Below are 24,883 nucleotides of genomic sequence, written 5' to 3'. Positions count from 1 at the left end.
TTGCATGGCTTCGGAAATGGGAACAGTCTCCGAAGCTTCAGTTTTGCCTCCCTCACGTTCAACCCTGGCAGTAGAACGCACTCTGGCCATTTAATTATGAATATGTGGAAATTTAACACTTTCTTCTTCCGAAGTTTTTTCTGACGAAGCAGGCTTCAAACTGGAGCTTCGTTCGATTCCGACAGACAAGCTTCGGCGACGGTTAAAAATTTTGGCAGCAAAACAGTGCAAATAGCAATGAATGTTGTGGTAACTTCACACCTACTCGTCTGTTTATATAGTGCTGCAGGTAAGAAGGCGAAGCGCCAGAATTTTTACACTAGGCGGACACCCGCTCGCACTCGCTGCGTGGTGGACCGCAGAGACCGAACAGTAACTCTGCAAGGTGGGGCCGCTACGCGCTGGGAGATTGAATCGTTTCTCGACAACGAGCTCAGGGAAGGTGTTTTTTAGACCTTCGGCGCTCCGAAGCTTAAGAGACTTTTTTCACGGATCAAGCTCGTTACGAAAAACGATCTAGCACCGCGAAAGGGGCTACTGTTGGGCCTATGCTTCGTCGCCGAAGGTCTTACAGGGAGAAGCAGTCTTCGGCGGAAGCTGTTCGTATAAAATGGCCGAAGGTTCCTCTTTGTGAAGCTTCGGTATTGCAAACCGACTTAAAGATAGAATGACCTTTTAGTCCATAAAGGTCTGAGTCAATGTTGTAAGCTTTTATAAGGGGCTTACTTGTAATTCCTCACAGGCTGCGTCCTGTGCCTATAAATAGTGAACAGTATTCCATTACTGTTCACGCATTCGAGTTATTGCAATTGCATCTTCTGGAATCCAACCTTTTGCCAAGGCAAAGGTATTATTGTATTCAATGATTCAGTACATTAAATACATACAATGTAATTTGTCTATGATGTATTTATCCTTTTTATACCTTTTTATGTTATCTTATAATTTTTATTGAAATTTTGTTACGAAGACTTAAACTTCGTAATTATGCTCTTATTAGCCTTCGTCCAAGGCCCATTATCCTCAAGGGAATAATGTTTCATGGACGAAGGACATTGACATTTAACACTTTATGTTGTCTTGTTCTTAATTCATAGCATTTGAGAACAAGTCCCCAACAATAATCTTCACCATCAAAAGTTGGTGGTTTGCCCAATGGGACGGAAAGTAAAGGTGCATGTTTAGAAATGCGAGGGTAGTGTAGGGGGATCTTACTAAACTTCTTACGCTCTTGGCGTTTAGAAGTTACGGAGGGTGCATCGGAGTCGGAGGTTGATGTTGATGAAGTGTCGGTCTCGTAGTAGACCACCTTCCTCATCCTCTTTTGCTTGTCCCCACTCCGACGCGGCTTGTGGGAAGAAGATTTTTCCTTCTTCTCTTTGTGGTGAGAAGAAGATTTCTTCTCCTTCCCTTTGTTGGAGGAGATCTTCTTCTTCTCCTTCCTCTTGGTGCGGGACTCTTCCGATGAAGTGCTCCCGTGGCTTGTAGTGGGCTTTTCGCCGGTCTCCATCTCCTTCTTGGCGTGATCTCCCGACATCACTTCGAGCGGTTAGGCTCTAATGAAGCACCGGGCTCTGATACCAATTGAAAGTCGCCTAGAGGGGGGGTGAATAGGGCGAAACTGAAATTTACAAATATATAAACACAACTACAAGCCGGGTTAGCGTTAGAAATATAAAAGAATCCGCGAGAGAGGGTCGAAAACAAATCGCAAGCAAATAAGAAGTGTGACACGCGGATTTGTTTTACCGAGGTTCGGTTCTCGCAAACCTACTCCCCGTTGAGGAGGCCACAAAGGCCGGGTCTCTTTCAACCCTTCCCTCTCTCAAACGGTCCCTCGGACCGAGTGAGCTTTCTCTTCTTAATCACTTAGAACACAAAGTTCCTACAAGGATCACCACAAGATTGGTGTCTCTTGCCTCAATCACAAGTGAGTTTGATCGCAATGAAAGAATCAAGAAAGCACGATTGAAAAGGCCAAGCGACAAGAGCGACAAATAACACACGGATCACTTTCTCTCTCAAGTCACTAATCACTAATGATCTCTTTTCTCAATTGTGAAACTTGGAGAGATGGAGGCTTTGAATGTGTCCTGGAATAGATTGCTAGCTCTTGTATTGAATGTTGAAGATTGGAATGCTTGGTTGTTATGAATGGAGGTGGTTGGGGTTGTATTTATATCCACCAACCACTTCCTAGCCGTTGCACCTTTCTGCTGAGCGCGGACGGTCCGCGAGCCAGGTCCGGACGGTCCGCCCCTGTAGATCAACGGCTGAAAATGCAACGGTCAGCAGTAACGGCTATATCAACGGCTATATTGCATTTAATGCGTCGTCAGATGTCAGACAGAGCCAGTCGCGGACGGTCCGGTCGTGCACCCCGGACGGTCCGCGAGGCCCCCTATAATTCATTTCTCCGAACCCGTCACCTTCGGGTTTTTCGGTTTCTTACCGACCGGACGGTCCGCGCCTGAGGCCGGACGGTCCGCGCGAGGGCTCGGACGGTCTTTGCTTTTCCTCCGGACAGTCTGTAGTGGAAACTTGTGTTTTTGCATTGGTTCTGTCCGAGGGTCATTCTTTTGTCACGGACGGTCCGCGCTTGGCCTGTTTTTCCAAAAAGCTTCTCCTGTCCGGAATAATCTACGGTATTCCGGACAGTCGAATTAGTATAGTTGTAGATGAACCTTTGGCACCTGTAGAACATATAATCTAGAGCAAACTAGTTAGTCCAAGTGTTTGTGTTGGGCGATTCAACCACCAAAATAAATTAGGGACTATGTGTAAGCCTAATTCCCTTTCACCGCACCACCACCAATTTCTAAAATTTAGCTTTTCAAAGAGTATTTTCAAATTGGTATCTCTTCATGTTCTCCAGGGGGAGAGAGTAATTTTCAAAATTAATATCAAAACCCTCTTGAACACTAAGAGGAGGATTTCATTAAGGGGGAGTTTTGGTTTAATCAAAGGAAAAGCATCTGAAACAGGGGGAGAAAATTTCAAATCTTGAAAATGCTTTGCAAAAATCTTATTCATTCACCTTTGACTATTTGCAAAAGAACTTTGAAAAGGATTTACAGAAGAATTTGCAAAAACAAAACATGTGGTGCAAGCGTGGTCCAAAATGTTAATAACAAGAAACAATCCATGCATATCTTGTAAGTATTTATATTGGCTCAAATTCCAAGCAATCTTTGCACTACATTATGCAAACTAGTTCAATTATGCATTTCTATACTTGCTTTGGTTTGTGTTGGCATCAATCACCAAAAAGGGGGAGATTGAAAGGGAATTAGGCTTACACCTATTTTCCTAATTAATTTTGGTGGTTGAATTGCCCAACACAAATAATTGGATTAACTAGTTTGCTCTAGTGTATAAGTTATACAGGTACCAAAGGTTCATACTTAGCCAATAAAAGACCAAGTATTGGGTTCAACAAAAGAGCAAAGGGGCAACCGAAGGCACCTCGGGTCTGGCGCACCGGACTGTCCGGTGTGCCACCGGACAGTGTCCGGTGCACCAGAGGACTCCAACTCAAACTCGTCACCTTCGGGAAAATCCAGAGGCGACTCCGCTATAATTCACCGGACTGTTCGGTGTACACCGGACAGTGTCCGGTGCTCCAAGGAAGAGCGGCCTCAGGAACTCGCCAGCTTCAGGAATTCACAACGGCTAGTCCGCTATAATTCACCGGACATGTCCGGTGTACACCGGACTGTCCGGTGTGCCATCGAAGCAACGGCTAATTCGGCGCCAACGGCTACCTGCAGCGCATTAAATGCGCGCTAGCGCGCACAGAAGTCAGGCGTGCCCATACTGGCGCACCAGACACTCTATAGTACATGTCCGGTGCGCCACCGGACATCCAGGCGGGCCCAGAAGTCAGAGCTCCAACGGTCGAACCCCAACGGCTTTGGTGACGTGGCTGGCGCACCGGACTGTCTGGTGTGCACCGGACTGTCCGGTGCACCATATGACAGTCAGCCCCACCAAACGACTAGTTTGGTGGTTGGGGCTATAAATACCCCCAACCACCCACCATTCATTGCATCCAAGTTTTCACACTTCCAACCATTTACAAGAGCTAGGCATTCAATTCTAGACACACTCAAGAGATCAAATCCTCTCCCAAATTCCACACAAAGCTTTAGTGACTAGTGAGAGAGATTTGCTTGTGTTCTTTCGAGCTCTTGTGCTTGGATTGCTTTCTTCTTTCTTGATTCTTTCATTGCGATCAATTCACTTGTAATTGAGGCAAGAGACACCAATCTTGTGGTGGTCCTTGTAGGAACTGTGTTCCAAGTGATTGAGAAGAGAAAGCTCACTCGGTCCGAGGGACCGTTTGAGAGAGGGAAAGGGTTGAAAGAGACCCGGTCTTTGTGACCACCTCAACGGGGAGTAGGTTTGCAAGAACCGAACCTCGGTAAAACAAATCCGCGTGTCACACCTCTTATTTGCTTGCGATTTGTTTTGCACCCTCTCTCGCGGACTCAATTATATTTCTAACGCTAACCCGGCTTGTAGTTGTGATTATTTTTGAGAATTTCAGTTTCGCCCTATTCACCCCCCCCTCTAGGCGACTATCAGCTATAAATACCCCCCAATCACCACACTCCAAGTCATCCAAGTTTTCAGCCATTGCATTCAATACAAGAGCCCTAGACTTCACTCTAAGACACAAACAAAAAGATCAAATCCTCTCCCAAGTTCGAAATCACTCCAAACAAATTAGTGACTAGTGAGAGAGACATTTGTGTTCATTTGAGTTCTTGTCGCTTGGATCGCTTTTCTTCTTCCCTATTCTTGTTCCCAAGACATTTGTAATCAAAGCAAGAGACATCAATTGTGCGGTGGTCCTTGTGGGGACTAAGTGTCCTAATTGATTGAGGAGAAAAGCTCACTCGGTCTAGGTGACCGTTTGAGAGAAGGAAAGGGTTGAAAGAGACCCGGTCTTTGTGACCACCTCAACGGGGAGTAGGTTTGCAAGAACCGAACCTCAGTAAAAACAAATCACCGTGTCATTCGTTATATTTCTTGTGATTTGTTTTCGCTCTCTCTTTCGGACTCGCTTTTATTTCTAACGCTAACCCCGGCTTGTAAATTGTGCTTAAAGTTTATAAATTTCAGATTTACCTATTCACCCCCCTTTAGGCGACTTTCAGTATGTCCGGACCGTCCGCACATAAGCGCGGACCGTCCAGGCCAGCGGCGGCCGGCTCTGTTTTTAGAAATGGATTAAACTGTAAACAATATTGATATTGTAGTTTTTACAAAGGAAAATTTGTGGTAGAAAGTAGAACAAGCGTAGTTCTGTAATCTAATTAGACAGAGAAGACTGTTCAGATGTTGAAATACGTAAATCTGAAGATCTATAAAGTAGGCACGTGGCAGTAAATAGCATATAAGTGTGAGCATATAAATCTTGAGGATATTCATGTGAGAGATTAATATGAGAGATATAATAGGTATATTTGGTAGATGAAAAAAGCACACAGTTTGCTCGTAAGTTTTAAAAATCATCAAACGTTGAAGAAAAATAAAGAATGTAAACATTACAGTAACATAGCAAGGAAGGAGTTGTTGTTAAGTTCACCTTGAAGCAGTAATTCAGCGTGCTGGAGCCCAGCCCGGAGGTGCTCGCGCGAGGAGGGAGGCGGAGCCGGAGGCGGAGGCACCACGTCGAGAAGCTATTGATCGCAAGAGGCCTGCTCCTCGCTATGGAGGCCACAATGAACGTCATTGATTCACGATCCGACGTGGATATCGCCTTCATCGCCGTTTTGAACAGGTTTCAAATATAGAAAAAATCAGAATAGATTAGTATTGCAGAGAAAAAGATAATATTACTTTTCATCAGTACTCAGTCAACATTTATTCGTCAACTACAATTCACATACAGATCAGTGATGGTTCGAATAACATGTTACAATATTTACTGCACGACATCTAACCAACCACGAAAACTCAACAACGGATTAAGGAGTGCAGATAATGAATTCAAACAGGGTGCGCTAAATGCGAGGAGGATTTAAGAGAAATAAATGGCTTGGTAGACCATTTAACCTGTTAGAAAGAAACCGATAAAAATTGATTTATTTGTTGGCAAATTCATGATGTAGTCAGATATAGAGTACTGTCTGTTCTATGCTCGGATGACTTTGCAGCTATCTCTCTCCAATATGGCACTGCAGACATATAAAGTTTGTTGTTTTGGTACTATATCGTTGTTGATGGCTTTCTTTATGATTAAGCTCGACGAACTGGCCTTCTTGCCCCTACGCTGCCCCGTGGGCTCGTGTTTTTCAGCTCCTCCATAGCTGACGAACAGAGAACAAATCTCATACTCCTCTTCGATACTCCACATGTCCAAGAGCTTGGTCCAATCCAACAAAAAACAAGCAGATGACACAGAATCACAAGCATAATATATGAATCAAATTTAATGATACTGTGAAACTGATGAACCAATTTTCATAATGAATCGGTCAAACAGAGGCGGAGACATGGAATTGAAATGGAGGAGCACAGGAAGAGAAGGGGAGTACGGTCCGGCACGACAACACTTGCTCGCCGCCGCGTCGAACGTCCGTCTTCCCTAGTACAAGTCACACCCTACGCCATCCACGACCGCGAGATCTTCAGCATCGACGCCGGCCGGGCCCGCACAGCCATCACAACGAGGGGAGTTAGAGTTCTTTATTTCTCAGCCGAGGATGTGGCGGAGGTGGTGGAGCGAGTGGAGAAGCCTGCAAGCAGCGGCGAGGCAGTGAGCGATGACGAGAAGCGAGCAAGACGTCAGTTTGGTGGCAGGCCGAAGGAGTAGGAGAGCAAGCCGCAACGTGAGAGAAGACACGGTGGCAAATGATGCGAGGAGGGCGAGGATGTACAACACAACGCGACGCCGGTGATCTGTGCGAGTGAAAATGCGAGGGCGAGGACCGAGGACACCATGGGAGTAGCCGTTTTAAACCAGGTTTCGTATACAGGAAATACGTTACGTTGTTGACACTTGCGTGGCTGCGTGTGAGTAGAGATGACAACGAGGACCTGATTCCCGATGGAAAGGGGGGATAAAGAAGTTTTTCCCGCACAGGAATGTAAACGAAAAAAATTCTCCTCCGACGGATAAACGGGGACAGAGATGGGAAAACATTCCTCATCCCTGTTCTCCGCGGTGATCTGTTAAACTTACATGAATGATGTTTTCATATAATAGTTAATGATAAAAATAAATAATTACCTTTTTAAGAGATCACCCTGTACAAATGTACTCATTTTAATGTATATATAAAGATTTTTACATAATGTGTATAAGTAACAATGTTTTATATTAATAACAAATCAAGTACTATCTAATTATAATTGGAATTCCGATAGGATTTATCCCCACGAATAACGAAGATGGAAAAGAAATGGCCACCACAAGCGTTCGTAGGACCTGTGGAGAATTTCCTCTTTGCCATACCTAGTGCAGAGGGAAGGGTAAAACCTTCTCTGTCACGCACACACCCACACAAACATTACCATATCATCCAGACTATTAAATAAATCCAAATGAATCTCCGTCGAGACCTTTCACAGACTATACCAGGACGCAAGATCCAACGGACTGAAATAAATTAATAACTAATCAGAAGCTCAGGCTACACTAGATGCAGACACAAGCTGATATGATTATAGAAACGAAACCCGACATGAATAAATGTTTCCAGCAAAATTAACTGGAAACACACCTATACAAAGGCTGCTTCTGTATGTACAAATCATCTAAAAAAACGTTAGGCTACATAAAGTAGCTCAACGGTGTCTTGTGCCTCGACCCGCCTTCTCCGTAGAGGTCGTTCCATTGAACGAGCTCATTCATATTTTTTGAATCCGATGATATACTCGCACAAACCTAAACACAAGGCCATTAAATTCAGGAGCAGAGATTACAAGACAAAATAATGCAAGTGACCGTAGCATTTTTACCTGCTCATGTGCGTGCTTGAAATCACTAAACTTTAGGGAGCGAACGTCGCCGCTACAGCACTGAGGTGGGGCTGGCCTATTTTCTGCTTCAGCTAAGGTTCTCTCCTGCATTGCATCAAACCAAACCAAATAGGCAACAAAAAAAAATGTAAGCCACACGTCAATGCTTCTAGCATAGAAAATCTCAACAGTATTACATTAGCTTATAACAATGTCGTAAGGCAGCAAGAAAACAGATAGGGAAGTGTTCCAAGAATATCAGCTGACCTTCTTCTCTCTTTCAAGAATTTCCCTTATGGGACGATGTGCTGCAGTTATACACAGGTTCTGCAAAAATAGGTGTCGCCAACAACACAAAGAAGCGAGGAAATAGGATAAGAAAGAAATATCTTAATAGAATACCTACCTTCAGATCACTGCCTGAATACCCATCTGTCAGGTTTGCTAACGCCTCCAGATCTACATCATCTGCCAAATCTTCTTTTGCTAGTATCACGCTAAGAATCTTCTTTCTGTTGGGTGCATCTGGCAAGTTAACCATCAACCTGAAGAGAAGTTGTGGCCGGGTTATTTATAACCATGTCACAGTTGGAAGAAAAGTAGCATAAATACGGAGTGCAATTTACCTCCTGGGGAGCCTCCTGACAACAGCCTCGTCAAGATCAAATGGCCTATTAGTGGCAGCAAGTACCAGAACACGTTCTTTGTCTTTTGTCCTAAGACCATCCCAGTTCACCATAAACTCATTTTTCATCTTGCGCATGGCCTCATGTTCCCCTGGATTCTCACGTCTACCCAGCATGCCATCAACCTAATATACAGGACACAAATCAATGAGTAAGCTACAACTTATTATGTCATAGGCATATCATCAGTGACCGTTAAGAAAATCACTAACCTCATCCACGAAAATAACACTAGGAGAAATTTTGCTTGCAAGTGAAAAAACAGCTTTCACATATTTTTCTCCCTCTCCAAACCACTGTTATAGTTACAGGGTTGAAATCAGCAAAGTAATAAGTACTCCAAATCGGGAACAAACTTGATGAGTATAACGTTGCACAAGTACCTTTGAAGCAATGCTTGACATTGATATGTTGATAAAATTAGCACCAGCCTCTGTTGCAACAGCTTTGGCAAGCATGGTCTTACCGGTGCCAGGTGGACCAAAAAGCAATATCCCTTTACATGGCTGGGGCAAATAGATGATCAGAACCAATGATTTCAAGTCGCCTGGTCGAAGACCAGGCGACTAGTCGACCCCTAGTCGGTTACTCGGACAATTAATCACTCTAATCGACAATTAGTCGGACGACCAACTATTCTAGTCGAGTCGTCCAGCTAATCGTGCCCTAATAGCTGACCAGCCCGACTAATCGCGATTAATTGCGATTAGTCGGACGACTTGAAATCATTGATCAGAACTATGATTGCACAGAGGTAAGAGTCGAGAAAATAAATATTACATTAACTGTAACGAAAAAAGACCACTAGGTGACATTCAGAATCCTAAGTCCTAACATTACAACAATTCTTTTGTTTCAATTTATTTCAGAATACAGGATAAGAAACACACAGAAGAATTGAGTTTTGCAAGGAAAGCCTCAACAATAGCCCCAAATAATCACGAGGAGATCATTGACAAAGTTAAACGGAAGAAAACTGAACTCCAGGAAACAGAAAGTAATGGAGTTATCAGTGAAAAAAATAACAAACCACCTTAGGGCTTGTTCGGTTATTTTCAATCCATATGGATCGGAGGGGATTGATATGGATTGGAGGGGATTTTGACTTACTAGGGATTGAAACTCTCTCAATCCCCCTCAATCCATATGGATTGGGGTAGAACCGAACAAGCCCTTATGGATTACTAAACATACAGATATATTAGGTTTTCAAGAGGGTCACACTTCAAAGTTTAGAGAATGGCCAGTACCTTCATAAGTTGTCCTTTGGAGAACAACTCAGGCCTTTGCAAAGGAAGCATAACTAACTCCTGCAAAGTTTCCTTGACATTTTCTAATGCTCCAATATCCTCAAAGGTAACACCAATCTCATCTGGAGGGATGACATCTGGAAGAAGACGTTTTTCAAATTCATTCTCTGTGACAACATCCTAACAATGACAAACAAAATGTAAGACAAAGGCAACAATATGAACTTACTTATCATGGTAAAATATAATAAGATAACAAAGTTATTTTTTTGCCACTCAATGTAGAACTATATATTCTACATAAATAAGAGAAGAATTATAGCATGCAGTCATAATAACAAGAGGCTATCTTAATAATTCGAGAAAACAGGTCACCTTGAGTGACTTCTTTGTGCTCTTCTTCTTAGGGCCACTTTGGATACTTTCCAACAAATCAATTCCATACTTAAGGCTGAAGTTTAGCAAGCATCAGCAAAGCAGTCACCAGATAAAACTGGAAAACAGAGTTTCCCACAACAATACCAAGTTACAAACCAAGAAGTTTAGATACAATACCTTACACCGGAAAGGACAACTCTCGCATCCTTTCCAGGAGTTTGAATAGGGTGATCCTTGAGTTGATAACTCAAAGCATAACCAACTATTTTATCGACACCTGAAAACACAAGTAGCATACTACAATTACAGAGACTAAATTATATCGGATCAATGAAGAAAGCAGCAATTCTACCTACATTCGCTTGTCAGATTACGATCTTTAACACAAACCACTGATTCTAAATCAGTACATTCCATACCATGGCGGGTTAGAAACTGCATCCAACAGCAGAAATATATTAGTGAAGTTTTAAAATATCTCAACACAAGAACAGAAACAGCAAGTAGCTTGAAGTAAAATGCCCATGTGGTACATGAATAAAATATGTAAACAACTCCAGAATCCAGATAGGTTTGAATATTCCCAAGACTGTATTAAGCCCATACAGAAATCAGTCAATACAGTGCTTTTATAGCGTTCCAACCCTAAAGATTAAGGACATCGACTAAAGACCTATCATGCTATAGAATTGCAACAAGCATGACACACAAAGCAAAGGGATGTGCAGCCAAACAATTACATTGACTATAAAATGAGAATATTAGCACTAGTGAGGTTTTAATGAAAAAGAAAAATTTACATTATAGTGTTACACCAATCATTGAATTCAGAAGGCTAACAGACAAGGCACCACACAAATAAGTCTATAAATAAAAAAAAGCTAACTTCACAACAGACACTTACAGATTGTATTTTCAAAAAATTAGCCTTTGCCTTAAGAATTTCAATGTCACGACCCAATAGCTGTTTCCACTGGGAGAGTTCCGTTTCATCCTGTAGCATATTTTAAGAGTTAAAACTTGCAAAAGCCAATTCTAGATCTATATATTATATACCCTCTTGAGAACTAACATAATGACACACCTCAGGTGATTCAATTGTCACTTTATTTGGGAAAAGTTTAGTTATATGCTTTGACATCTTGAGTGCTTCTTTATTTTTTTCACCCGCCCGACCAAAGCTATCCTGCATTGACAATACAACAGATCGTAAAATACAGCATGATAATTGTAAGGGCGCATTAAAATCAAAACATTAAATTTGGTAACAAGATAGCTCAATGGGAGATGGCAACAAGTAAACAAAAAAAATTAAAACACCCTTTCCATCATGGTAGGTTGATACTGAGTGACTTGAACAGTACTCCCATCCATTCCAAATTATAGGTCGCTTTGATTTCCAATAAGCTTTTGCTATGCATCTAAATATGTGCTATGTCTAGATACTTAGCAAAAGCTATGTATCTAGAAAAAAACAAAACAACTTATAATCTGGAATGGAGTGAGTAAACTGCAATAGGTAGGAAACATTAACCCTCTATTATCCTTATCTTCTAATGTAGCAATTCAGTGCATGGTAAATTGGAAATATTAACCCTCCATTCCACATCGTCGATCTCATATCATAGTCCACAAACTAGCGCGGAACCAGCTCACAAAAGTTTCAAAAGAACTTTAACACAAATGAATCACAGAATAACTTAGTGCTTAACGTAAGCAAATTCAATTTGAAGCTAAGTAGAATCAACTATTAACTGCACCTGAAATGCAAGGTCAAGTATTGCTGCTTGGCTATATGAGAACTTGAGCCAAGGAGACCCATTGTTTGACTGCATATAATACAATTAAATAAACTTTAGTTATACAAGAGAGGTGAACGATTAGAGCTGAGCTTAAATTCTCCTCAGATGCAGTACCTTATCTTTCCGAGCATCTGTCTGAATCTGGGACCCAACAATAAAAACTCCAGCTGGGAAACTTTCAAGCTTATTCTTTAGACCATGGTAGGTGTAATTATTTCCACATATTTTCTCAACATCCTTCAGAAATAGGATTACAGGCACCTGTTGACTTTCTTCAGAGGCAAACTGCGAAGAGAACCCAATTAGTAAATTATATAAAGAAAACAAGATATCGATACAACCAAGTGCAGAGTGCAGACTACAACCAAGCTAATCAAGAGAAGGATGTTTGGGGGCTAGCAGGGGCTAAGGAGCTCTCCCTTCTTACTGCCCCTACTCCAAGTCTTTAGTTGAGTTTAGATGGTTGGTCTGTTTTTCTTCTAGATTAATGGATCCTTTTGTGCATTGGTGTTTGTGGCCACCTTAAGGTGGCTTCGTCAGTTTGTAATGTTTGTTTTGGTCCAGCTTGGACTCTATTTTTCCTCTTAATATAATGATGTGTAGTTCTCCTGCGTGTTCGAGAAAAAAAAAAGAAATTCCATCACCTCAAACACAACATCAAATGAATGTTTGGCTCTATCTTCCCATCCTGGACCATCGAGGCATAGAGAATCAACTGCAGATAATCCGAAGTGAGCCACAAATTTACAAAATGACATCATGCAGCATAAATGTCTGATCTAGTCATAAAGATTTAAAGATATAGAAATTCAACATAATGAGAAACATACCTGAACAGAATAGGCCATGATCAAGCTCACAACTGCCTCCAAGATCAATGCCCCCGGGGATCTGTTTATCAAATCTGACTCCAACTTTTGAGGATCCATTTTCCGCAAAAGTAAGCCTCACTTCACCCTGTGAACCATAATCAGGAGCTCTGCAGATTGAAAAATGAATAATAAGCCTAGACATAAGTAATTTATTTACACAAGTAACTGAGTGACGCTCAGTCATAAGTTGCCATTTGACAGAATAACAAGCATGAACTCAACATAGACGAGCACATGGTCTTTGTTCAATCAGGAAAACTATAAAACCACAGAAGAAGTACACAACTCGAGTGCCAAATATCAATTCAGCATTAAACCAGACATATCATTTGCACAAAATAGAGTTGAAGATGGTTACAGTGAATATAAATTATCCTGCCGATACCCACATGACCTTGAATGATACTATCTACTAATCCCCCAGAGCTACAAATGACTGATGTTTTAGATCAAACTCATGAAACTTTGACCATCACTAAGTTTTCTAAATATTTAGTTTGGAAATGTGGCGCCTTAAAAAATACTTTCATAATCTAACGAAGCAAGAGGGTATATCAGGGCACCAATCATAACAATGCAAAACATACCTCTGTCCCTCAAACATAAACCCTGATGATTGAATAGGACCAATGTACCTCACCCTATCACCTGAGGAAACCATGAGCAGGATTAGTACAGCCTGGAGCAAACAATGATCTATATCTAATCGCAGGTGGTATCATTATCACCATGAACATTGTGAAAAAATGCTGCAATTTCCTGACAACTTCCTAAAATGTAGAGGAAGGCTAATGTACTCAGTTTAACAACAAAACAGCGTTAAAAATTAAGCAAGGTAAACTGTGTAGATGATCTTGCCTTTTTTGTATGGTTTTGATTCCTTTGACTTTGAAGGCTGCCCCTGAGACAAAGATATAATCAAGCCCCAAACTAAACTGAAAAGATACCAAAAACAAACATAGAAAAGGGTATTTCTATTCCTTTTTTATTTTCTAATTAATTTATTCTCTATGCAATGTTTGGTTATTGCAATGTTACAACATAACAACAACAAAGTCTTTTAGTACCAAACAAGTTGGAGTAAGATAGAGTCGTGGATAGCTGTTTTCCATTCGCTTGTATTCAAGGCCAAATCGTTGGGTATATTGCATTCTATCCAGTTTCCTTTTACTCTCTTTTCATGTCAACTTTGGTCTTTCTCTGCCTTTCTTCCCCATATTATCATCACGCCTTACTAGTTTACTACGCATTGATGCCTCTAGTGTTCTCCATTGGACATGTCCAAAACATCTCAATCGGACATGGACAAGCTTTTCTTTAATTGGTGCTACTCAATACTCATAGCCTATCACATAGATCATCTGTCAGGGCCTAAGGAGGCCCACGGAGGGGTTGCGGCAGCAGCAGCCATGAGCCCTCCAAGGGGATTAGATAAGGATAGTTAGAGATAATATTAGAAGATTAGTTGAGATTATTTAGGAGATTAGTTAAGATTATCTAGGAAGATTATCAGTTAGTAGTTTGTTGAGAGTTTTTAGGAGAGTTTTAAGGAGATAAGGATCTCTAGTTAGATAGGGACGGTCAGCCGGCCTATTTATGTAATCAATGGATGAGAAATAAACCAGGCAAGAATTAGAAGGGAGAAACCCTCCTCTTGCTCGGCCGTGGCCCCCGACCGGTGTTCCTGCCCATTGATACCTGTCGGCGTTTCGACCCTGGGGGTCCCTGGACCGACGAGTAAATTGTCGCCGCGTGCCCCAGCCCAGATGGGTCGGCGCGAGACGGAGCGCGAAGGGGGGAAACCAGAGGGAGACAGGCGTAAAGGGGGAAACCCGCGGCCTTCGTGTTGTCCCGCGCCCAGGTCGGGTACGCTTGCAGTAGGGGGTTACAAGCGTCCGCGTGGGAGGGAGCGAGAGGCCTGCACGCGCCGTCCCGTCCTCTCCCCGCGCGGCCAACCTTCCGTAAGAGAGCCCTGGACTTTCCTTTTATAGGCGTAAGGAGAGGGTCCAGGTGTACAATGGGGAGTGTAGCAATGGGCTAACGTGTCTAGCAGAGAGGAGCTAGCGCCCTAAGTACATGTCGTCGTGGCAGCCGGAGAGGTTTTGGCACCCTGTTCATGTGATGTCGTGGCCGTCGGAGGAGCGCTGGAGCCTTGCGGAAGGACAGCTGTCGGGGCTGTCGAGTCCTTACTGACGTCTCCTTGCTTCCGTAAGGGGCTGAGAGCCGCCATCGTCATGGAGCACGCGGGGCGCCATCATTATTTGTTTACCGGGGCGAGCCAGATGGGACGCCGGTCTTGTTCCCCGTAGCCTGAGCTAGCTAGGGGTAGGGTAATGATGGCCCCCCTGTGACGTGGTCGGTCCGAGCCCTGGGTTGGGCGAGGCGGAGGCTCCTCCGAGGTCGAGGTCGAATCTGTCTTCCGAGGTCGAGGTCGAGTCCGAGCCCCGGGTCGGGCGAGGCGGAGATCGTCGGCTGAGGCTAGGGCTCAGTCCGAGCCCTGGGGTCGGGCGAGGCGGAGTTCGTCGCCTTCCGGAGTCGAGGCCAAGTCCGAGCCCCGGGTCGGGCGAGGCGGAGACCATCGTCTGAGGCCAAGGCTGAGTCCGAGCCCTAGGGTCAGGCGAGGCGGAGTTCGTCGTCTTCCGGAGTCGAGGCTGAGTCCGAGCCCTGGGTCGGGCGAGGCGGAGTTCGTCGTCTTCTGGAGTCGAGGCCGAGTCCGAGCCCTGGGTCGGGCGAGGCGGAGTTCGTCGTCTTCCGGAGCCGAGGCTGAGTCCGAGCCCTGGGTCGGGCGAGGCGGAGTTCGTCGTCCGAGGCCAAGACGGGGGCCGAGCCCTGGGGTCGGGCGAGGCGGAGCTTCCTATGGCGCCCGAAGCCGGACTTGGCTGCTGTCAGCCTCACTCTGTCGAGTGGCACAGCAGTCGGAGCGGCGCAGGCGGCGTTGTCCTCTTGTCAGGCCGGTCAGTGAAGCGGCGAAGTGACTGTGGTCACTTCGGCTCTGTCGACTGGAGGGCACGCGTCAGGATAAGGTGTCAGGCCATCCTTGCATTAAATGCTTCTGCGATACGGTCGGTTGGTGTGGTGATCTGGCCAAGGTTGCTTCTTGGCGAAGACTGGGCCTCGGGCGAGCCGAAGGTGTGTCCGTTGCTTGAGGGGGCCCTCGGGCGAGACGTGAATCCTCCGGGGTCGGCTGCCCTTGCCCGAGGCTGGGCTCGGGCGAGGCGAGATCGTGTCCCTTGAGTGGACCGAGCCTTGACTTAATCGCACCCATCAGGCCTTTGCAGCTTTGTGCTGATGGGGGTTACCAGCTGAGATTAGGAGTCTTGGGGGTACCCCTAATTATGGTCCCCGACAATACCCCTCTCCAATCCCTCACCGATCTAGCGACCATAACATCATCGTTCCCAAATCAAACGCAATGTTCATATTTCACTGAACATAACATCTTTTTGTAGGCCAACATTTTGTACCATACAACATAGCAGGTCCTATAGAACTTGTATTTTAGTTCCTCTGGGACCCCCTTGTCACATAGAAGACCAATGCTTGGTATCACTTCCTCCACCCTGTTTTTATTCTATGGCTAACATGTTCATCGATATCCTCATCTCTCTATAACATTGATCCTAGATACCAAAAGGTATCCTTTCTAAGCACTACTTGATCTTCAAAACTAACATCTCATCCCTCATGTGTAGTAGTGCCGAATCACATCTCATGTATTCGGGTTCTACTGTGTCTAAAACCTTTGGACTCTAGGGTCTCTTGCCACGACTCTAACTTCCTATTTATTCATGTCTAGCTTTCATCAACTAGCACTACAACGTCTACTAAAAGCATACACCAAGGGTATCCCCTTGTATGTCCCTTGTGACTTCATCCATCACCATAGCAAAAAGGAAAGGGCTCAAAGCTAACCCTTGATGTAGTCTATTCTAATCAGGAAAGTCAGTCGTGTCCACATCACTTGTTTAAACACTAGTCACAACATTGTTGTAAATGTCCTTCATGAGTCCAACATTGTTTTATAGCAATTTTAACAGGTAAGAAATTAAATAAGTAACATTGCCCAACATTTGTTTCATGCATTTGTTCAGAGCAAAATTGCTCCCCTTCACTAGGGGGGATTTCATTGACCACTACAAGGATAGGCGAAAAAACAAGCATGCCCTTGGTTGTGATGAAACTTCAACTATCACAATAGTATCAGTATTACCTCCGTTCACAAATATATTACGTCGTTGACTTTTTTCCTAAATTTTGACCACTCGTTTTATCTAAAATATTTATTCGAAAATGTAAAATTAGAAGTCACTCTCAAACAACCATAAGTGATAAAACGAATCAAAACAAAATAAATGATAACTCATGATTTTTTTAATAAGGCAAGCGGTCAAAGTTTTTTAAAAAAAGTCAACGACGTCATATATTTGTGAACGGAGGGAGTACTAAACAAACATAAAAACATTAAGATGCTTACACCAGACAGCAGCGAATAATCTATGACAAGCAGCTTAGCACCAAAGGATTTGGTAAGTGCCTTAACCAGTAATTCTTGGTAGATCTCAGACCCTATAAGAAGGCAAGTTATTTTTATATGCATGCAGCAACAGAATTTTTAAATTGACAATGTAGTGATCATATAAAGCAAGAGCAAATACCTGGTGGGCCAGATAATAGTACCCTTTTACAAAGAGAAGATATATCCTTTGTCCACTTAGTGGATTCCTTGCAGCATAGATTTACATACGATGATGACAAAAGAACATTTTTGGTATTTTCACTGCAAGGATGAGAAGCTAATAAGAGATAGTTCATAACTACAAGAGACCAATCAATCAACAGGTCATTAGCTTCAAGAGTGACATACTTGGGTAATCAGTATTTACCAGTTCTATTCAGTGGCACCCATTCATTTTACTAGTTAAACTAATTATTTAGAGATAAGAATTACAGCCGCCGTTGGATGCAGGATGGAAAATGAAATGAAAAATTTTAGTATAAAGAATCAAAATAAATACAGCTTGACAACAGTATTACTCTTAAGTAATCAGTAGTATTGCATCATTGTAATTATGTCGTGTTATTATGTTAACAAAAGAAGTGTTGTTGCAAATTCAAACGTTATAGTGTTACATAACAAACTGCACCATAAACAATTAATAATGTATTGATATAACAAAGAGCAGCTGGAATACGAGTACATACCTAAGATAATATGGAAAATTATCAAATGATTCTGATATATCACTTGCACTTATAGCTGCTTTCTTCAAATCATCCTTCAAAAGTTGGTGTCGACCAAATGTCATATTTTCCTCAGAAGGGTGGTAGCTTTGCTCCCCCACAGTCTTACATAAACTGCTGACTATCTCCTTATCTGTTCAAGGCCAAACAGTAGACTTCACCATAAAACTACATTATATTTTAGTGCAGTATATCATTGCCAAATAAGTAAGGGTAAGAACATCTCAAAGCTCTGTGCATGGCTCTTTATCACAAAATTTAGAGAACAGACCAAAAAATGCTCCAATAGACTCTCTAAATCACTCTCCAAATCTGCATCTTTTCCGCTATCCAAAAGCACCCCTCTCACTCTTCACTTTTGGAGAGGCTACATGGCTCTCTAAATACAATATATGATAATTTTCTGGTGATTTTTTCACAAGAAAATATATGATATGCTATTACAGTATACTAGAGAACATAAATTGGAGAATCTGTTGGAGGCTCGAGAGATATACAAAGAGAATAGATATACAAAGAGAATAGATTGGTGGGAAGGGGTTGCTGCATTTTCTGCTGGTCTGGTAAACACAGGGCTGCACAAGGGCTTGAACTCTTTGATCATTATTGGTGCTTGGGCCATCTGGAATCACCGCAATAGCTGTGTTTTTAATGGTGTGCAGCCTAGTCAAAGCATGGTCATCAATTGGGTCAAGGAGGAGGCTCATCTCTGGTATAGGGCTGGAGCCAGGGATTTATCTAACATCCTTATGCTCCAGTAATTTCAGTGGGTATTCTTTAATTTGAGTCTCCATGGTCACGGGAGTAGATGTCTTTTGTTGTTGTTGATGTTAATTCTCTCCTTCTCCCTATAACCTAGTGTTTGTGGGTTCGTGTGGAGTTGTACGAGGTTTCCTTGCCTCACCCTTTCTTCTTAATATATTGATACGCAGCTCTCCTGCGTTTTCGAAAAAAAAGAATAGATATTGAAGTTTGTAGAGGCTCTTGGAGTTGCTCCAAGGCTGCACAGAAACTTCTAACCTTAGATCTTAGAAGCCAGGAACGTGGACGTTCCGGGAAATTCACCGCGAAACGAGGAACGGAGATGGTCAAAAACTTCGTTCGAAACAATGGCGGGACGTCGACCACGCAAAATGAGAACTACATCCCTAGCTCCGTCCCAAACGCTGATGGGACTACGTACAGATCATGAGGAACATCGATACGTGCCCAAACAATGGAGGATATGAGGAAGAATGTAAGTCTTGCTAATCTAAGACACCGCGCCACTGTCATGGAAAAGAGCTCGCTTGTTTAGAGGCGCTGCCACAGTGCACCACCTATCCAATCATGCTGCCATGGAGCATAGCCTATCCAATCGTGCCTATCCAGGGACACCATTCCCTACCATCGTTCCATAACTATTTAGGATGTGTTTCCATCATTGAACGGACAAAGGTGACCAATATACCCCCACCGCCCTCTCGTTTCATGCTTTTGCAACTGTCATATCCCGGTCCTTGTTCCCGCCCATCGTCCCCTTCGTCCAGGAACGTGGTAACTAAGCCGTAGATCCCATCTTGTGTGGGATCTTTCAACACTGGGTATACCCGTTTGTTTAGTGCAGTGAAATTAAAATGTATCACAAATTTTCAATTGCTAGCTAACTCCTAATTTGTTTAAAGACCAAAAATGGTAAACTTTGACTTGAAACTATCTCTCATCTAGAGCAGTGCAATTAAAAATAGCATAAAATCTTGAAAAGCGTGAGACTAGAGATGGCAATAGGTAAAAACCCGCTGAGTATTACTTGCCCAAACCCATACCCGCGAAGAAAAAATACGCCCGCTAAAAAACTCATACCCATGACGGGTATAAAATTTTGCCCAAACTCATACCCAAGCGGGTTTCGGGTACCCAACGGGTTTCCCATACCCACTAACATCAATATAAAAAATAATTTATCATGTAAATGACAATCAATACATTAATAAGCTAGCATAAAAGGAACAAGTGATAACTAATTTTAGCCTAAAATTTGTTACATGAAGTTTATTTCAATTAGAACATATTCAATTAATAATATTATGAGACATATTTATAAGGAATGTTGATTTTAAGGCGGGTTTTAAAAACCCATGGGTTTGCGGGTATGGGTAGTGGAAGAACAAACCCATGCCCACGTACCCGTTGGGTTTCCATTTGAACCCATTAACAAACCCATGGGTAGAGAAATTGACCCAAACCCAAACCCTAATAGAGCAAAATCCCACCGCGTTTCGGGTAGCGGGTACCCATTGCCATCTCTACGTGAGACTAGGGAAGATAATAGATACTCTTTTGAGGATGAGCGCCAACTATGGTGCGTTGTGGGATCTAGAAGCTTGAAAGCTATAGGTCAAGTTCTTCGAGCAGGCTAGTTGTAATAGGCTAGGAGCGGTCAGGACTTGCCTATAGTGTGTGATTAGCTAAAATCAGTTTGTATCATAGCAGCCCCTTTCCTAGGTCCAGGGCTTGTGCTAGACTCTTTTTCCTCTCTTAATACAATGATACACAGAGCGTATTCGAGAAAAAAATATCTTGAATGTACCTTTGACAACTGGATATTGTTCTTGTTGAATGACACATTTTGAACACAAAGATGGTGTGCTTGCTTTTTCCTCTAGAAGTTGCTGAAATATCTGCCAGCACATTAAGGAATTTCGTATCCAAATGGATGCTTGTATGCCATCAAGAATATTAACAGCAAACTTCCAACAAGGGAAATAGATTTCAGAGAAGCACAGAAGAAAGTAGCTGGTGGTAGGAAAGGATACATAAGCATGTGTCCCAAGAGAAACAAACATGACTTCATCACCACCGATCAAGGTGACTTTAGCAGCTTTGTCCAAGGCCTTCCCATTGACATGGACAACTTTGTTCATGTAGATCTCAAGGGCAGCACCCCTCTGGTATAAGAGGTCATCATTGAGTCAAAAACTCATAATACAGACAAGAGTAGTAGGGTATGTGCAAACAAAGACAAAGAAAGGCGTACCTTAACATGCTTCAGTTTGCAAATAAGTGGCCCAGGAGATGTCTCAGTGAGTTTCAAGTCACACTTTCCGCCATTGCCAATAGTGAAATGAGTAGTATAAATTGGAATTGAGGGATACTGGAGAAGAAATGGAAGAGAATTAGAACCAAGAATTATAACACCACAGCATGAACTATCATGGTAGACAATTGGGATTATGCGGATGTGAAAAAAAATGATTCTGTTTCTTAAGAGGCAAGGTTGGATAACCTCTTCCCGTCATCATCATTCATCAACCAGACAACCACTATGACATGTGTGTGGTGAATAAGCACCAGCTAACCTGAGAGCTAGTATCTTTTCTCCCCCACCATCCCACTTGACAACTTTAACGTATCCAAAGTAATAGGGGAACATGACATAAATTCAGGTTGCAGGACTGGTGCCTTAAAAATTAATGTGTACTATTTAGACCCTTTATAAATTGTGAGGTGAAAATCTTCTGCAACATAAATAGTGGGCCAGCAGGGTAAATGGCGAATGCAGGAAACAAGGAGCTTGCCATAGCTAAAGTTGACTATAACCTCAAAAAACCAATACTAGAATAATGATGATTGATAAAATATATAATGTGCATTCAGGTATCGGTAAAATGATGCCAGGAGATATAGACCGCGTACACTTGAAAGGAGCACAAGAGCATTACTTCAAACTACAGCATATTATCAATGTTCGACCAGAAGATACCATAACAGTGCATCTCATATATACTACTCTATTAAGAACCTAATTTGGGCACCTGGTGCTATCATGGCTTCACTCTCCGCGTTGACACTCTAGGCCCGCCCCATGCGCCCCCCAGTGCCCACAGCGCTCTCTCACCTACTGCCTGTGGACCCCCAGCGCCCGTACAACCAGCTACTATGCCTGCTCAGCATACGACCCCGCCGGCGCAACGCTCCCGCAGCTACTGCCCTGTGGACCCCTAGCGCCCTACTACGTCTGCCCAACACCCGACCCCGACCCGACCACGCAGCTACCACACCGTATAAAAAATAGTGCAAAATGAACACTCGAACTCACGCCCCCTTGCTCCAGAAATTTAGGGATAACCACCAGATCACACGTACCTTAGTGTTTAGAAATAAAAAAATAATTATATTTGAATAAATATTTCGATACCTATTTATATGATACTCCCTCCGTTCTTTTTATTTGTCGTGATTTAGTTCAAAAATAAACTAGCGGACGACAAATATTTGAGAACGGATGTAGTACTCTCTCTGTCCCAGAATATAAGGCGTAACCAGTTTTTGTTCTTGTCCCACAATATAAGGCGTGCTCTCTATGCACACGTGCATCGATGCAGTGGTGTAGAGAGAATTAAATGCATTTCTTGCTCTTTGATCCAGAGGTGGTTACACCTTATGTACTGGGGCGAGCAGTATATAATAACCGTAGCAAAGCACGGGCAACAGGCTAGTAAAGGTTTTATGTTGCCAACTGACCTCATGCATGATGTGATACAGCACACCAATCCGCATTAGCTCTAGTATCCAATTCAGACATTTTGCTCATTCAGAAACAAGTTAGGAATGGATTGCAAAGCAACTCATAGAATACAACTTACAAAAGAAAATTTGTGACTTCAGTCCAATATTTTGTTTCAGGTTGAAATGGTTAGACCTAAATGTACTTGCTAGATATATGTTGGCAGTGCAGTACAGTACATGATGATGGCTACAATGATCCAGTTATTCCCTCAATAAACTATAGTACTGCTTAATGCCTGACTACCAACTAATGCTCGGCTATTATCGCCTAATGATTAGGGTCCTTTTACTTGACCTCAAAGATGATGAAAGCATGTGAGTTGTTTCACGAGTTCAATAAGACAGACCAACCTCGGAAGACTGGGAAATCAATCTGCCCCAGGCCTCAGCGCGGCCACCGGCGGGCCTCGGCTTCCAGAGCGTCCCCTCGCCCGTCGGGATCGCCCTCACAGACTGATTCCTCTTCCTCCTCCCTGGAACCACAAAAGCAGCCGAATAAGCAGACCCAACCGTAAAGGTAAATCCCGTCGGCGCAGCCAGGCGGAAAACCCCCAACGCACCTACGGAATTGGACACGGCGGAGGACGCGGCCACGTTGGCGGCCGGCGGCCTCGCCACGCCCTGCAGGTTCGCCACGGAGCTGTCGAGCACGTCGACCGCGGCGGGGTCCACCGCCTTGCCGCGCGGCGCACCGGGGTCCTCCGCCCGCGCAACCTGGCACGCAAAAGCGGCGGCGTCAGATCAACCAAACCGTCTGTATCCCCCACCGAAAACCCGCACGAATGAATGGACGCGCCGTACCGCGACCTTGGCGCGCTTGCCCGATCGGCTCCCGGACGACGGCGGGGGCGACGCGGGCTCCACCGGCAAGCCCGCCGTCGTCGGGTCCGCCTGCGTCGTCGGCGGCGACGGGGAGGAGTCCTCGGACGGGCCCCGGCGCTTGGCCGCGGAGCTCCGCCTGGTGTCGACCATCGTGCGGCGGCGAGAGGGAAAGGGGTCTCCTCCCTCCCTTTGGCCTCGGATCGGCCGGCGTGGGAGGACTGGAATGTAATTACCACCCTCACCCTTCCGTTTACGGAACGCGCAGCGCAGGCTAGGTACGCCGTACGCGGCGGCCCCGCTTTATATTCCCGCCCGGACGGAACAGCGGCGGTTCACCCGCTCGCTCGGAAAGAAACGGAAAAGCAAGCGGATGGGCGGGTGGGCCCCACCGAGTTTGCTGCGGCGGCGGCGCAGCTTTTTGGGCCGCTGCCGACTTGCGGTTGCGGTGCTCTAAAGGTGAGGTGTCCGGTGGACCCAGGTGGACTTGCACTGCCGTGCGTGCGCGCTGGCCGGCCGCTGCGGCAGTGAACAATAAACGGACGAGTAGGTGCGCGGTGTACAAACGGAGGCGCCGCACTGGTCGGGGTTGGATGGGATGGGGATCGGCACACACAACACGACGCCGCTTTCAGCTGGGACCGCCCTCTTTTCGATGCATCTCCGTCTCCACCTTCCTTTGCTGCGGATCTGAATTACGCGCGTGTGTCTTGTTTTATGCGAATGTTTATCCGTCGAACGCTGAGGGTTTGTTCGGTTAATCCTGTTACATATGGATTGGACGTGACTAGAAAAATTTGAGAAGAAATTTAATTTCTTTGAATTTAAATTCACTCAATCTCATTCAATCCATATGAATTGAGAGTTAACCGAACAAGCCCTAAGGATTGACTTGGTGACAAGGGAATCACGGGAGGAATCCCCCTCCAATCCTCTCCAATCCTCTCGTGATCCCGGGTCACCAAATCAGCTCTAAGGATTAATAATGTGTCCGACTTGTTGCAGCATCTACAATCTCCAACAATGTGCTCTATAAAAAGGCCCTAAAATTTAAAATAGATATATTTTATAAAATTTAGAGCACCAACAAAAAAATAAACTCCAACAGTAAAACCTCAAATTAAGTGGTCAACCGAAATAAGATTAAGAGTCTGATCATTTAAATCTAGATATGGGGCAATCCAAAAAGATGGAGTATATTTGTGGCATTTTAGGATGTGACTTATATATTTTTAACAATTTTTAATAAAATAGGACACTGTTGGAGCAGTTTTTTTTAACTTGAGCTCTATAATTTAATTTGGGGCAATGCGATA

The 24,883-nt window shown here is 43.8% G+C and overlaps 1 protein-coding gene across 2 annotated transcripts; it reads right to left on the bottom strand.

Annotated features, from left to right (window-relative positions):
- Nucleotides 1-7,520: 7,520 nt before the first annotated feature.
- LOC103647932 (AAA-type ATPase family protein) lies at nt 7,521-23,879 on the bottom strand. Of its 2 annotated transcripts, none has more exons than XM_008672429.4 (28): nt 23,550-23,879; nt 23,309-23,462; nt 23,100-23,221; nt 21,217-21,333; nt 20,996-21,127; nt 20,770-20,860; nt 18,162-18,333; nt 17,615-17,736; nt 17,434-17,525; nt 13,818-13,860; nt 13,547-13,607; nt 12,918-13,066; nt 12,732-12,802; nt 12,202-12,372; nt 12,046-12,114; nt 11,370-11,471; nt 11,190-11,279; nt 10,642-10,720; nt 10,463-10,562; nt 10,283-10,358; nt 9,908-10,087; nt 9,041-9,163; nt 8,870-8,953; nt 8,598-8,782; nt 8,378-8,516; nt 8,239-8,298; nt 7,972-8,076; nt 7,521-7,897 (listed from the first exon to the last, which is right to left on the bottom strand). In XM_008672429.4, exons 1-28 carry the CDS (start codon nt 23,718-23,720, stop codon nt 7,784-7,786), a joined length of 3,174 nt encoding a protein of 1,057 aa, XP_008670651.1. In that variant the 5' UTR covers nt 23,721-23,879; the 3' UTR covers nt 7,521-7,783. The 2 variants fall into 2 exon arrangements, with proteins under 2 accessions (XP_008670651.1, XP_008670652.1); XM_008672430.4 differs by having other exon boundaries at nt 13,818-13,854; nt 23,550-23,824.
- Nucleotides 23,880-24,883: the final 1,004 nt, after the last annotated feature.

Source organism: Zea mays, chromosome 2, assembly GCF_902167145.1.
Source record: "Zea mays cultivar B73 chromosome 2, Zm-B73-REFERENCE-NAM-5.0, whole genome shotgun sequence".
NCBI lineage: Eukaryota > Viridiplantae > Streptophyta > Magnoliopsida > Poales > Poaceae > Zea > Zea mays.
Note: the sequence above shows the minus strand (reverse complement) of the source record. Positions and strands in the feature narration are given on the sequence as shown.